This window comes from Echinococcus granulosus (assembly GCF_000524195.1).
Source record: "Echinococcus granulosus chromosome Unknown EG_S00041, whole genome shotgun sequence".
NCBI lineage: Eukaryota > Metazoa > Platyhelminthes > Cestoda > Cyclophyllidea > Taeniidae > Echinococcus > Echinococcus granulosus.
The window spans coordinates 138,303-151,667 of record NW_020170421.1 but is presented as its reverse complement, the minus strand read 5'-3'; the positions used below and the strand labels follow the sequence as shown (position 1 = coordinate 151,667).

General features: G+C 45.3%; 1 protein-coding gene across 1 annotated transcript; it reads left to right on the top strand. All coding sequences in view use genetic code 11, as the record gives it.

Moving 5' to 3' along the window:
- Window positions 1-8: 8 nt before the first annotated feature.
- On the top strand, window positions 9-8,762 carry EGR_05500 (Chromodomain-helicase-DNA-binding protein; the record flags this gene model as incomplete). The annotated part of the gene is made up of 10 exons (XM_024494749.1): window positions 9-104; window positions 314-410; window positions 673-733; window positions 1,800-1,899; window positions 1,981-2,190; window positions 2,273-2,433; window positions 2,577-2,645; window positions 2,835-7,250; window positions 7,316-7,591; window positions 8,519-8,762. 10 exons carry the CDS (start codon window positions 9-11, stop codon window positions 8,760-8,762), a joined length of 5,730 nt encoding a protein of 1,909 aa, XP_024350797.1.
- Between the last annotated feature and the right edge of the window lie 4,603 nt (window positions 8,763-13,365).

Below are 13,365 nucleotides of genomic sequence, written 5' to 3'. Positions count from 1 at the left end.
CGTGCCGGATGGCTAAGGTGTCCGCAGGTTCCATCGCTGGCGATGATCTTGGAGACGAGAGAGTTCTCAAAAAAAGTAGTCGAGGGGCCCGTTTGGAGGTGATGGTGAGAGTACATGCATAAAGTTTCAGGTGACAATTTCTGCTTTGTCTACGTGTATGTGGAAATTGCACTGTGCCCCTTCAGCTGCATAATTCTTGATAAAAGTGTTTTGGAATGCTTATATTTAGGTGATAGCACAATAAGTTTTAAAAGAATATGAATTTTGTTTTAATTATTACCGAATATTAGGTTTCACTCTCATTGTGTTTCAGCCAATAGGATTTATCGTTTCCGTGGCCATATTGGATACGTTGCCTTTCCGTTTCCTCATTCAGGTCAGTTTAAATCTGTCGGTGGTGTGCGCGTGTTGTGTGTCTTCCATGCTTCCAATCAGCGCTGCAGGAGCGTGCGCGCGTTCCCCAGCAGTTTAGAGTCCTTTCTTCCGTGAAGATGGTATAGACCCGTTTTTTTCTTTAGAGTGTTCATAGAATGTGTGTTGTTTTGGTGTTAGTAGGGCTTTATGGCGTGTGGGCTAGAAAAGATGGCTGGATTCGAGTGCGTAGTTCAATAGCTCGTTGACCATGTTTTTTATTACACGTTTTCGGGAGTTCCGCTTTTTCCCCATTTTTAGTGATGGTGGATGAGTCCCGGCATCAACAGCGTCGCTACGGCAGATTGAGCGAATCATCGAGGTATGCCTCTTGTTTTCTGTTTGGTGGTTTTTGTTTTTTGAGGATGCTCAGTTTCAGTTGTTTCTGCCATCTATGGACCAGCTTGGTAATTGTCAACGGTTTTGGCATGTTTTCGCCAACTCCATAGACTAGATTTTTAATCTTAGTATAGCCTTAAATTCGACTTTAACTCTTCTTACATGGTCAGTAAAATCGTGTTGATGTCTCTGCCCTCGGTCAACATGATCTTTCCAGTGCCATTTTTCGACTTGACCATTTCCTGTGATTCGGTTTTCTGGCTGTTGAAGTTGATAAGTTATGCCATAACAGTAGTTTTCTCGAACTGTGGGATGTACTCTTGTGTTTGATATATTTGCATGCAAATAAAATTTCGTACACATTTTGCTGGGTCTTCTGTGTTATACTGTTTGCGTCAAGTAATGCGTATGAGCCGTAATTGTTGGTAGTAATGTGGTTTTCGGCAGAACACGTGGTCTATACTTTCAAAAAGTCGTCGTTGGGTTATTTCTGTGGGGAGGCGCTGATGCGCTGCCAATTTGTTGACACTTTAATGTTTAGCTTTCTTATGATGCCAGCAGCATTGCACTCGTTATCTTGGTTGAAAGGTAGCCCCTTAGTTGCTTGCTTTCGTTGGCGTCGTAGCGGCTGGCAGGCGTTTTGGGGCACAGGTGCGTTGCTGGCGAGTTCGCTTTATTGCTATGTTCTGGGAATAGTGCTGCAATGGGAATGGGCCTCGAACATGGGGCAATTGTAAGCCTTCTGCCCGAACAAGGTGATGATTTTGTGCGTGGGGCCTTATTTGGCTATTTGATTGGGTGTTTGGTCGCATCAAAGTGTTGGTTCCAATTAGGCGACGGGGTGTGTTGCCCACACAGAATGTGGTTTTGCTGTAATTTGTGATTAGGCTTGCCTCCAACGGCCGGTGAGGGCGATCGTGGGGCCGGTTGCTCACGACTTCTGTGATCAGCTTATTCTGCGGTTGGGTCTCGCCGTCCGTATGGGGCATTTCGACACATGTTGGGGGCACTGGTGGTATCCTGTTTAACGCGCGGTGTCTTCCTTCTAGGAGTGATGACGCTGATGACATCCCAAATCAGGTGGAAAGCTTTGGGCAGAATTCCTACGGCTGCAAGCCGGAGAAGTCCCGCAAACAGAACATACGGGAGGTTGGTTCAAGCTCTTAGCGCAGGCCTGTGGTGGGATCTGCGTGAGAAATGGTTTGCTTAACCTTTGTTTCCTTTTTACAGCTGCGAGACGACTTTGATTATGATCCTGAACTTTACGGAATAAGGCGTTCTGAGAGGGGTCGCAAGGCGACACGCCTTGAGGTCGATCACGATGATTCTTCAGGCTCACAATCCCCCGTGGGGCGGGGTTCCGATCCCTCGGAATCGGAGTCGGAGGAGGATGAGAGTTCGTCCGAAAGCAGTTCTGATCGAAGGCCCTATCGTGTTAACGTTTGCAGCTTGTTACTGAGATTTGCGCCTTTTCTCATTATGTGCTTGTGTAGTCAATTTTCTATGTTCTTTCATTCAGCAGACTAGTCGGTTTTCGGGTCGGACGCGTGGTTGCAGAGTCAACTATACTAGCGCTTTCAAAGACGCGAGCGAGTCTGAAGATGAAGCGTCATATCGGCCCCAGAATGGAAGTTCGACAGACAATCGCACTCATCGCGGTCCGGCGGCAGCGAGCCTTAATAGGTAGATCATTCTGGATTTTACAACTTGTTTACCAATGCTCGGCGTTCTCTTACTCCCTTGGCGGTGTGTGAGTGGTTGTCGTGTCCACGGTCCTCTACGTATGTATACATGTAACAATAATCACTTGTATTATGTGTGTGCAGAAACCAGCACGCGCTGCCTCAGAAACCGCGAGGTCCTCTGATAAGGATGTCTGGAAAGGCGCCCGAAAGGTTAGAGCACACACTGCCTGCACACCTTGTCCTCATCATCCCATTTATCCTGCCTATCACTGATTTGTTGATCAATTCACCGTCATTCTTGCACTGCATGCTTCCGCTTTTCCATCTAACACAGGTTTCGACTATTCAACGTTTGAGATTGCCACCACTCAGGCCGCTTATTTCCCACTTTATCTGCAGATATTTCAACCCAGAAGTGGCGAAGCAAGCGGACACATCAGACGCAGAGTCCTACGCACCCCACCACGGGCAATCGTCAAATGAATCGTCGGTTGAGGATCCACGGCCAGTTCAGGTCGCCTATACGGCTGATGAGGCGGTGCAGCAGGAGGTTGATGTGATCGAGGAGGTTCTTAGTCAGGCCGTACGTCGTATTGGCGCTACGGGGAACTCCACAACGTTGTACAACTCTCGTCTTGAGAAGGATCCGAATGAGGGCTTTGATCCAGCGAAGGAGAAAGGTGAAATTCAGTACCTCATCAAGTGGCGGTCCTGGAGTCATATCCACTCCACATGGGAGACGGAGGCATCACTAACTAGCCCCGATCGGGGTTTTCCTGTTGATGGTATGAAGCGCCTCTATGCCTATCAGTCGATGATTGAAGAAAGAAAGGCTCATGAGGAGGTGGCTAGTCGAGACGAACTGGAGGCCATGCTTTATGAAGATGAGCGGAACGAGCTTATACTGTCGGAGAAGATGGAGGTGGACCGAATCGTTGCTCACAGTCGGGACAAGAAGAAGGGTACCGTGGACTACTTGTGCAAGTGGCGTCGACTTGACTATCGTTTCTGCACATGGGAGTGTGGTCAAGTGATTGATTACCTCTTCCCAGAAGCGATTGAAGCCTATCATAGAAGATGTAGCTCCACCACGCTGCCAAATTCACGCAATGTAGCTCTTACGGACCGGCCTCGGTTTGCTCGTATTCTGGAACAGCCCAGCTATATCGGCGGTGGAAGTCCAGACCTGCAGTTGCGTGATTATCAGTTAAAGGGTCTCAATTGGATCGCGCACGCCTGGACTCGTGGTAACAGCGTCATTCTTGCTGACGAAATGGGTCTAGGGAAGACAGTTCAAGCAGTCAGTTTTCTATCCTATCTGTTCCATGAGTATGGCATCTACGGACCTTTTCTCATCGTCGTCCCTTTGAGCACTATCAGTAGTTGGCAAAAGGAGATCGAGTTGTGGTCGCCGGGTCTCAACTTGGTTGTGTACGTGGGTGATCATATTTCCCGCCAGTTCATCCGGGAGCATGAGTGGTCGCGCGCTGCTGGGGTCGGCGGGCGACGGCAGCAGATGCTTAAGTTCAACATCTGCATGACCACTTATGAAATACTACTGAAGGACAGATCATGGCTTGGACAGGTTTCATGGGCTGCGTTGGTGGTTGATGAAGCTCATCGCTTGAAAAATGATGCTAGCCAGTTGTACAAAGCCCTGTTCGCCTTCGACACCAACACCAGACTGCTGATTACTGGTACGCCTCTTCAAAATTCTCTCAAGGAACTATGGTCCCTGCTCCACTTCTTGATGCCGAGGCATTTTGACGATTGGGAAGAATTTGAGGACAACTACAGCCTCCAAGGCCAGGCCTCTTCGTCTGCTGGGTACGAGGCCATCACCCGTCTGCATCGCACCATCGAGCCATTTCTATTGCGGCGAGTGAAAAAAGATGTTGAGCAGTCCTTACCTGCCAAAACGGAGCGAATTCTTCGGGTGGAGATGTCGAAGAAGCAAGCAACACTCTACCGTCTCATACTTACACGCAACTACGATGGTCTCATGAAGGTCACCCATGGCCATAAAACGTCTTTTATCAACATTATGATGGAGCTGAAAAAGTGCTGCAATCACGCAAACCTTATAGCCCCTCTCGCCGGGGAAGACCAGTTTCAGTCGAATGGGGAAGCTCTTCGGGACCTCATCAGAGGGAGTGGGAAACTGATGCTTCTTGATAAGTTGCTACAAAGGCTCAGACCTCAGGGTCATCGTGTTCTCATATTCAGCCAAATGGTGCGCATGCTAGACATCATCGCTGAGTATCTCCAGTTTCGTGGATGGGGCTTTCAGCGTCTGGACGGCTCGATTCGCGGTGAGCTGCGAAAACAAGCGCTTGATCACTTCAACGCTGATGGTTCCACTGATTTTTGTTTTCTCTTGTCAACACGAGCTGGTGGTCTCGGCATAAACCTAGCAACAGCTGATACGGTTGTCATCTTTGACTCCGATTGGAACCCCCAGAACGATATTCAGGCACAGGCGCGCGCACATCGTATCGGGCAGACAAAACAAGTCTCTGTCTATCGATTGGTTGTGAAAGACTCGGTTGAAGAAAAAATTATTGAAAGTGCCACCCGAAAAATGTTGCTTGATCACTTGGTTATCCAACGTATGGATTCCGCAGGCAATCGTGGTGGTGGGAGTGCTCGAAAGTCTGATGCAAAGGGCCAAATTCTTACTGAAATCCTACGCCATGGTGCTGAGAGCATCTTCAAGCAAAATGACGAGGAAACTGCTGAGGTAGAGGTCGATATCGATGACATTCTGAATCGTGCTGAAACGAGAGATGCCGATGTGGAGGAGGATCCCTACAACCCAGCCAATGTTCTTCTCTCCACGTTCAATGTCGTAACCTTTGATCAGTCGGAGCAAGAGGACGCAAAGCCAGTTCATATTGATTCCTCAGGCAAGTCGGCCAAATCCTGGTCGGAAATAATTCCTGAGGAGATGCGGGAGAACTTGAAGCAGGCGGAGAGTCAGGAAGCGCTCCTCGACCTTGAATTGGGGCCTCGACGGCGGAAACAGGTGAGGACCTTCCAGGCCGGCTTGGATAACGACAATTACTCGAGCAGTAGTCCTTCTGGTAGCGATCGTAATGGCAAGAGGCTCATTCGATTGTCAGATAAGGAGGTGCGTGCGCTTGTTCGGGCGATGAAGCGGTTTGCTCGTCCACTTGAGCGCATAGAGGCAATTGCCGCAGAAGCTGAACTGCCTTCTCGAACGAATGATGAGGTGCGCGAAGTAGTGGAGACAATAATAAATGGCTGCAAGGCTGCAATCGAGTCAGCTCCAGAGGAAGAGGACAATTTGAAACAGAAGGGCCCGATGTACTACTATGGAAAGGTTGCAATTGCTTCAAAGACTCTGCTTCTTAGCCTAAGTCACCTGGAGATTTTACATAAAGTGCTCCCAAAGACCTCGAAGGAGGATCGGTTGAACTACGATCTTCCATTTCCTACTAGAGACGTTAATTGGTCTACCCCATGGAGTTCTACGGATGACGCTCATCTTCTCGTTGGTGTGTACGAGCACGGCTATGATAATTGGGAGGCTATAAAGCTGGACTCTGACCTTGGTCTTGGTTCAAAGTTGCTTCCATTAGCTGCAAATGAACGACCTCAGGCAAGCCATGTCCGCGCGCGAGTCGAGTATCTGCTCAAGGCGCTGAAGAAGCACTGCGCCAAAGACAGCTGTGAGGACTCCCAGAAAGGTGCTCTTCGTCGTCGTCACAACAAGTCCTCTAAAGAACATAAAAAGAAACACTCTAAACGTCTTTCAGGTTACGCTCATTCCAAAGAGTCTTCCAGATCAAGCGTGAAACCCAAATCAGCAGAGTTTGTTGAGTCTGACGATAGTTCCTCCGGTTCTGATGGGGGTGCTGGTGATGCGGATGCGCCTTCGATTTCAGCTGTACCACCTTTGCGCATAAAAAAGACACCCCAGAAACGGCATTTAAAAATTGAGAATGTCGATGATCGACCACCAAAGAAGAAGGCTAAATTGAATGATGAGAAGATGAAGCATGAACCCCTTCACTGCACATCAAATCGGAATCCAACTTCCTTTACAAAGCAAGAGGAGGAGGAGTTCCGCCAAATGCGTGGTTCACTTTTTCTCAAATGTAAGCAACACCTTCATCCCATCAAGAAACTGTTTAAGCAATTGGAGCACCTGGAGAATCATGGTATTACCGAAGGTGAAAAATTTAATATGGTGATACTTGGCATCGGCGAGCATATCCGCTCTTTGGTTGGAGATATCGACGACAGAGAAGAGCGTCATACCTGGAGGCATCTTTACTGGGAGTTTGTGCAGAATTTCTCTGAAAAAGATGCATTGCAGTTGGAACAGGCCTATAGTGTGGCGCGAAAGAGCGAGTGGTTAAAACAGGAGGCATCCTCCAGTAGGTCCTACGAAAGAAATCGGGATGAGCAAGATCGTAAGGCTCACGATCATCGGCACCATCGCCATCGGCAGCGAACACAGGAGGGTCAACACTCGCAACACCGCGACGATCCCATCGGTGGCAGAGATGGCAGTAAGTCAACCGACCGCCATCGTAGTCGCTCTCACCATCGTCATGGCGGCGATGCAGTGAGAACGGAAAATCTGAACGCTAGTAGTGGTGTTGTAGGGGGCAGTGGCAGTGGTAGTGGTACTGTCCATCGTAGTTCCTCATCTGGTACTGTTGATAAACGATACGGTGGAGACTGGTCCAACCGTAGAAACTTCAACAACACAACTGAAAGGTCGTTGAAGCACCGCATTAATCGGAATGATTGGTCTGGGAGCTCAGGGAATCTCAAAACTGATCGGTAGGTTTGATTTGCGTTCTACATTTGTTGCTAGATCTTATTATAATGCATGCCATCTGTTGCAGGTACAACAATGCGTTCAATCGACCCAGTCCTGGTTTCTCTGATGCTTTCAACAACCCCAGCATGCATAATCTCCATGGCTCCCGCGAACATAACCTGAATTCTACCTCCAGTAGCATTCCCCCACCCTATTCCTTCCAGCCTCCATCCTCGCAGTTTTCTTGGCAGGAACAAAAGTCGGCCCCGTTGCTCTCCTCTCCGCCTTCTATGAGTGGCAGCAGCATCATTCCTCCACCAATTGTGTCACCACCTTCCTCCTCGTCATCTCGCGATCCCCGGTTGTTTCAAAATCGTCAGTAGGGAAGTAGTGTACTTCCCTTTGTGCTTGTACAGTGTAGAGACTTTGTGGTGATGATGAGGATGACTGTCCGACGCTTTCATTTGTCCTTTTACCTCTTGTATAGATAGTTTTCTCGCGTGTTATTCCCCTCACCCCAGCTACTACGGCTTGTCATTCTCGTCATCATCACATAATGTCATTTTTTACCGACTATTAGTGTAATGCAATTCTTACCGAAGCGGTTCCCTCCCAATAAATCTGCATATTTTGTACGCAGGCGGTCGTCCTGAGCCCCCTGCGGTGGTGTGACTTGGTTATATTGGGAAGGCTACTGGTGTAGGGGGACACGGAGCGTGGCACGATTACGCTGACGGACTGGGAGGTTCACCGAGACGGTTTTAGTTGCAAGTTGATCATCATATGATTTGTCATGCTTGGTGTCTGCTTCGAGTCTAGCGTGGGGATACCCTCCTGACAGTAGCGGGTGCCTTAAATTCGACTTAAATTTAGCCTGAAGAAACTTGGTGATCGTGGCACTAAAGCGTGTTCTCGCAGGGGTGCATGTTTGCTTAAAAAGTCGGTGGAGCGGGCTTTTAGCCACTGGTAGCCTCGATGGAGTTACGACGTCAGTAAAGATACGTTAGAGCCGCTAATTTAGATGTGAATTTGAATCCTTAATTTGGAAAGGGTTGCACAAAAATGCACCAGCATTTTCACCAAGTATGCCAGCATTTTCTATACATATCAACTTAAAACTTTGAGAGTTAAAAACAGTAGGTCTCAAAGCACGAATTACTTGTGTCAAGAATGTGAAAACCCATTGATTTAACACTACATTAATCCAATTTGTTGGCAGAATAATAATTTTCAATTTCTATGGCAGTAGGTGAATTGCATGGGTTTGCTTAGGCAACTAATTTTAAAGCTCGTGCGAGTTTGACTGCCTCCGAGAGCCTACTGATATTTCCAGCCTTGGCAATCAACTTCAAATCATTGCAAATGCATTTACACCACAGCGAGTAATCAATAACATCGATTTATCGACATCACCAGCCCTAGATCAACTCACGTCTGAAATCAATTTACTGCAACAGGGTCACAAAGTCGACACGACATTGGAGAATGGAGTCATTCCACTACACTCGAATCTACACTTTCACACGGGATAATCTAAAACACACGCTGAACGATTATTTCGTAACAGGTCGATTTTTATTGTCGAATCACTTCTCAAGGAAGCTAACTTAGAACTTTTTTACCACTAGCATAGCCATTTGTACCTTGACGGTAATATTGCTTTGGACCAAGAAAACAATCACCAACGTCCGTAAATTGACTGTATTATCACACATAAACCCAACCATTAGATTCGCACTTTTCTCAGGCCTTACATCACAATCCGTAGGCTTGTAGCGAAACAATCACAAGGGCAGTGTGGCTATCGATTACCAGACCAGTTCGTTCTGTGCGCTGATTGGTGGGTAGGCGTGCTCCTTACCTAATTGGCAGGCGATGCTGAATGGAGAGCACGTACGCACCCGGTCTTTACCGCTGCGTAAACAACATACGCACTCTGCTTAGGCAGACATTTCAGCCAATAAAGTATGTGGGTTAATTGTGGCGTTTTTACAGCTCTCTAAATAATGCTTATTTTCCAAGAACAAAAGCAACGGTTGGTGTAACAGCGACTCGTTTAGTAAACTGTAGAAGTGTGTTTAAGGGTCGCGATCATTATTACACACGGGAATAGTGTAAAATCCAATTATGGATTGCAAGTGATGTTTCCCAAGTGCCTCCAATAATTTTATTTGGCATATCATAGGGAAATTATTGAGGCAAAAGTGGCGCAGAGGGTGTAGCATAAGACAAATTAATAAACTAAGAAGAAGTGAGCTCAAATTGTCTATTATTGTCGACATGGCGCTGATTTCTTAAATTCACATTAACCAACGCTAACAAGGCCTTGGTTACAGATCGATATTTTGATTTAAAATAAAGTTGCTACTTATAATTTAAAGTACGGCACTAGAAGTGATGCTACTACGATGATGGTGAATAGTACCGGATTTGGAATCCAGTTAACTTAAGGTATAAATGGATGAACGCCAAAAAGCCATTTCCCAAAACCTTTGTCCTGCGTATTTTGTGCGTGCCATATGCAAATAAGAAACCAGAAAATTCTGGAAGAAAGTTACTTTTGTGGAAAATTTGAAAGTTGAATGACATAAAATTGTTTTCACTCATATCATAAAAGTCAACTGCATGTAGAAGAAGAAAGAATTTTGAGAAGGGGAAAAGCATCTTCCGAATAATGTTTTGACCGAAATTTCTTTATGCTAGCAAGTGATATACGAGCGACCGGTTCGTAGAATGTTCCCCTTGCAAATAGTCAAGATACATGCAGACTGAACTCTAAAACAGGTCTCACTTACAACCTTTACACCATGTCATAAAAGAGTGCAAATTTTAGGCTATTGATGAAGATTGGTACAAGTTTAAATCATTGCAACCTTTGATCCATTCTACTTAGATCAAATTTTATGAATAATTAACAAGGCTTTTAAGAAAACTACTTCAATCACTTTATCTGATCTGTAAGATTTTGTAAATCGGATCATCACTGGAGAAAATGTTGGGCTTTTGTGCTGCAAGTGAATGTGGGAAGCCAAACCGTAATCCACACAGAAACAACAGTATCATTAAGGCAGTGGTTACTTTTAACGCCCTTTCAAATTATGTAATAGATGCCCTTGATTTAAAGGAACTGAAATAAATCGTATCAGTTATTTAGTACCCAGTTTGGTAGAGTTATACATCCCCAAACTGAACAAATTCTTGGTCGTTCATATGAAGATCCAATTTGTCTGATGTAATTTACGAAACAGGTTCTCACTCATGACTTTGAAACGTTCCCAACGGGAATGGGATACCTTAAAAACATGGCCTTATGTGCATGGGTGATAGAAATGAAATATACGGCCGGATCAGGCAATATATAAGTAGACAGTGATTGTTTAAGCGGAGAGGAACATGCGAATCGACTGTCAGTGCACAATGCAAATTTGCATCCACTATTTCCTTTCACTGGTTACCCGTTGTTCTGCCATTATTTCAACTGACTTCTGAGATAGAAAAATTAAGCAAGTCACGGGAGGTTTCTTTGTCCTCGCTCCAGTCACTCCAGCCTTTCTATTGGATATAGGGTACCAAGATGTCAATTAGCATTTCATTAAGGTGCCTTGGTAAAATATGCTTAAATTCCCTTGCAGGTTGTCATTATTACTGGAATTACAGTCCAGGATCCTGTTTTATTGACCTAGTCATCCCCCACTGGCGACTCAAATGATTTGTGCAAAAGTAATCAAGAAAATACTGTAAGAATATTCTATTTCAAATAGTCAGTTAATGCATCGTGGTAGTAGATTGACATTCCGCTGACAAACAACAGGCTGTGAACTAACGCCTAGAAGTTATCAATATCACGGACAATTTAATCCCTATTGACAGCTTTAACGGCCTTTTTATCGCAAATAACACACCAGATTTCTATTCTGGTCCTCCAAAATGACTTTGAATCCAGTTTTTTGTCAGCTACTAATGTACGCATCTGGATGCCAGAAGTAAACATAGATGCGCCAAGGTGATAATCGAGCATGCTATATATTTGGCTCACTTAAGAGATTCTTCGGTTCTCTAAACTGCTGAAGTCACTACTTGTTTCATTAACCATTTGATGCGATATTATCAATTATATGAGTTCCTCAAATGGGAAAATCAGCTGGGTCGTGAGCACATCATGCAAAGACAATCGACTGACGTACTTACTAGCTGCTGTGAAAGCGGGGGTGGATGACGTTGGGCATCTGAAAAGATTCTAAGCTCGCTCTCCTGATTTTGATCTCTGTTCCCATCCTGTTATATCGAGAGGTGAGCCACTCGAATATTTGTGTCATACTTGTAGATAGCCATGGAGGTGAGGCGACGTCCAGCTATTTCAAAGAGCCCCTTCAAGCTTACAGTCAACCTTGTCCATTGCACCAATTTTTGTGTTTCCGAGATCCTGCAAGGTGGAAACCTCATGAATTTCCCACCATAATATGGGAACGTGTTCCAGTGATGAGCCTTGAAATGTTGTCAAGACCGACTGGTGTCCTGGGAGAACCATTTGTTGTGTAAGGGCAATTAACTACTCCCTACATTTCCTTAAATATTGATCCTTTGTCAGAAGTCTTGGTTCTTCTTTAGTTTTATAACTGACTAAATTATATGATGTTTATTTATTCAGCAGTTCCAGTTTCGTTTCTCCCACCTAGATTAAAACCTACTGCCTCCCAGTACTATATGGAAAATCGTTTTTATGCCTGTTGAGAAATTGAAGCTTTTATTTGGAACTGTACAAGTGCAACCCCTTCGTAAATTATTTTACGACTCACCTTATGGCTTAATTATTGCTATTAAAGTCCAAATAGTAGCTGCGCAGCTCTAGAAAGTTCCGTATTTTTTGAAATTCCTTAAAGTGCATGATTTGAGAACAAAAAAAATAAAATTTGAGTCTGGGGCTACCAAAGGTAGGATTTGCAACGCCTGGAATCTTTCCTACAGACGAAAGAAGTCATTACATGTGGGCAGAACATGTATTGTTGACGTGTTGAAGAGTTGCAGAGGGGAATTGGCATGCACCAGAGGCCATACTGCCTACTGGAAGTACAAAAGTGGAGTTCTAAGTGCCCCCGGGTCATAAATGAAGAGTTAGACAAATAATCAAAGCATCTTCTCTTGAACGCCATCCTCTGTACTCTTTATAAACAACCTCCCGACTCGGCCGTCGCAATTTAGTCGGTGCTGTACGTAAAAACACCCACGAACCAACCGTTCCAGTTACTGAATTTCCTTGTAACTAAAATGATATTTACCGCAACACCACTGATCCGTCTTGGCGGTTCCACTGGATCTGAAGTTTCGTCCTGTTTGGAAACTGTATTGGTGGAGGGAGAAATGTGCTAGACATCTCGTATTTCTATCGCTAGTCGTAAGTACGCTGGCCCCAAAGCAGGCATTAAATAAGGGAAGGTGTTTGAAATAGTTTTGTGGGATAAGGCATTTCTTTTATTCCTCCTTGCCATTTTGCTTGCACTTCAGTGCTGCCAGCCATATCGTTCTATCTGAGTTCCATCCAGCTAGCAGAGAGGCAAAAGAGGCATCGCGTGTCAACTTAATTGACATCTTCACGAGGTACCGTAGACAGCTCCGTAAAGAACTTTTTTACGATTGGTGACACTTTGGTTGTAAATAACACTTTTGCAGAGCAGGGGACCGGGGTAGGGGCGCCAATGGGAGTCATTACAGATTCCTCCATCCACACCACGTTCCCTCCTTCCGTCACGTTAAGATTTAGCATTCGGTAAAAGAAGTCAGTGTTTTTCCTTAGAGTTTGGGTTCGTTTTCTACTTCCACCAATGTAGTGTCCCGGGCCTTTCATATAGGCAAAAGAGGACATAACACCAGGGTAGAATTTATCTTATCGAGCTGGCCTGGAGGACATATTAATGGACGGAAGCATAACAGCCGTGCCCTTCTGTGCCCGCGTAACCAAAACTAAAAGATAAACAAACAACCAGTGCATTACACTATGGCGTGGTGATAAATCACGTATACGACAAGCGATGTGGGATAGCACTCTTAAGCATTCCTTTTTCAAGTATTTAAAAATAAATAGAGAAAACCTAAAATCTCCCAAAGGCCCTTTTCCGAATAGAAACATTTATCTTTTAA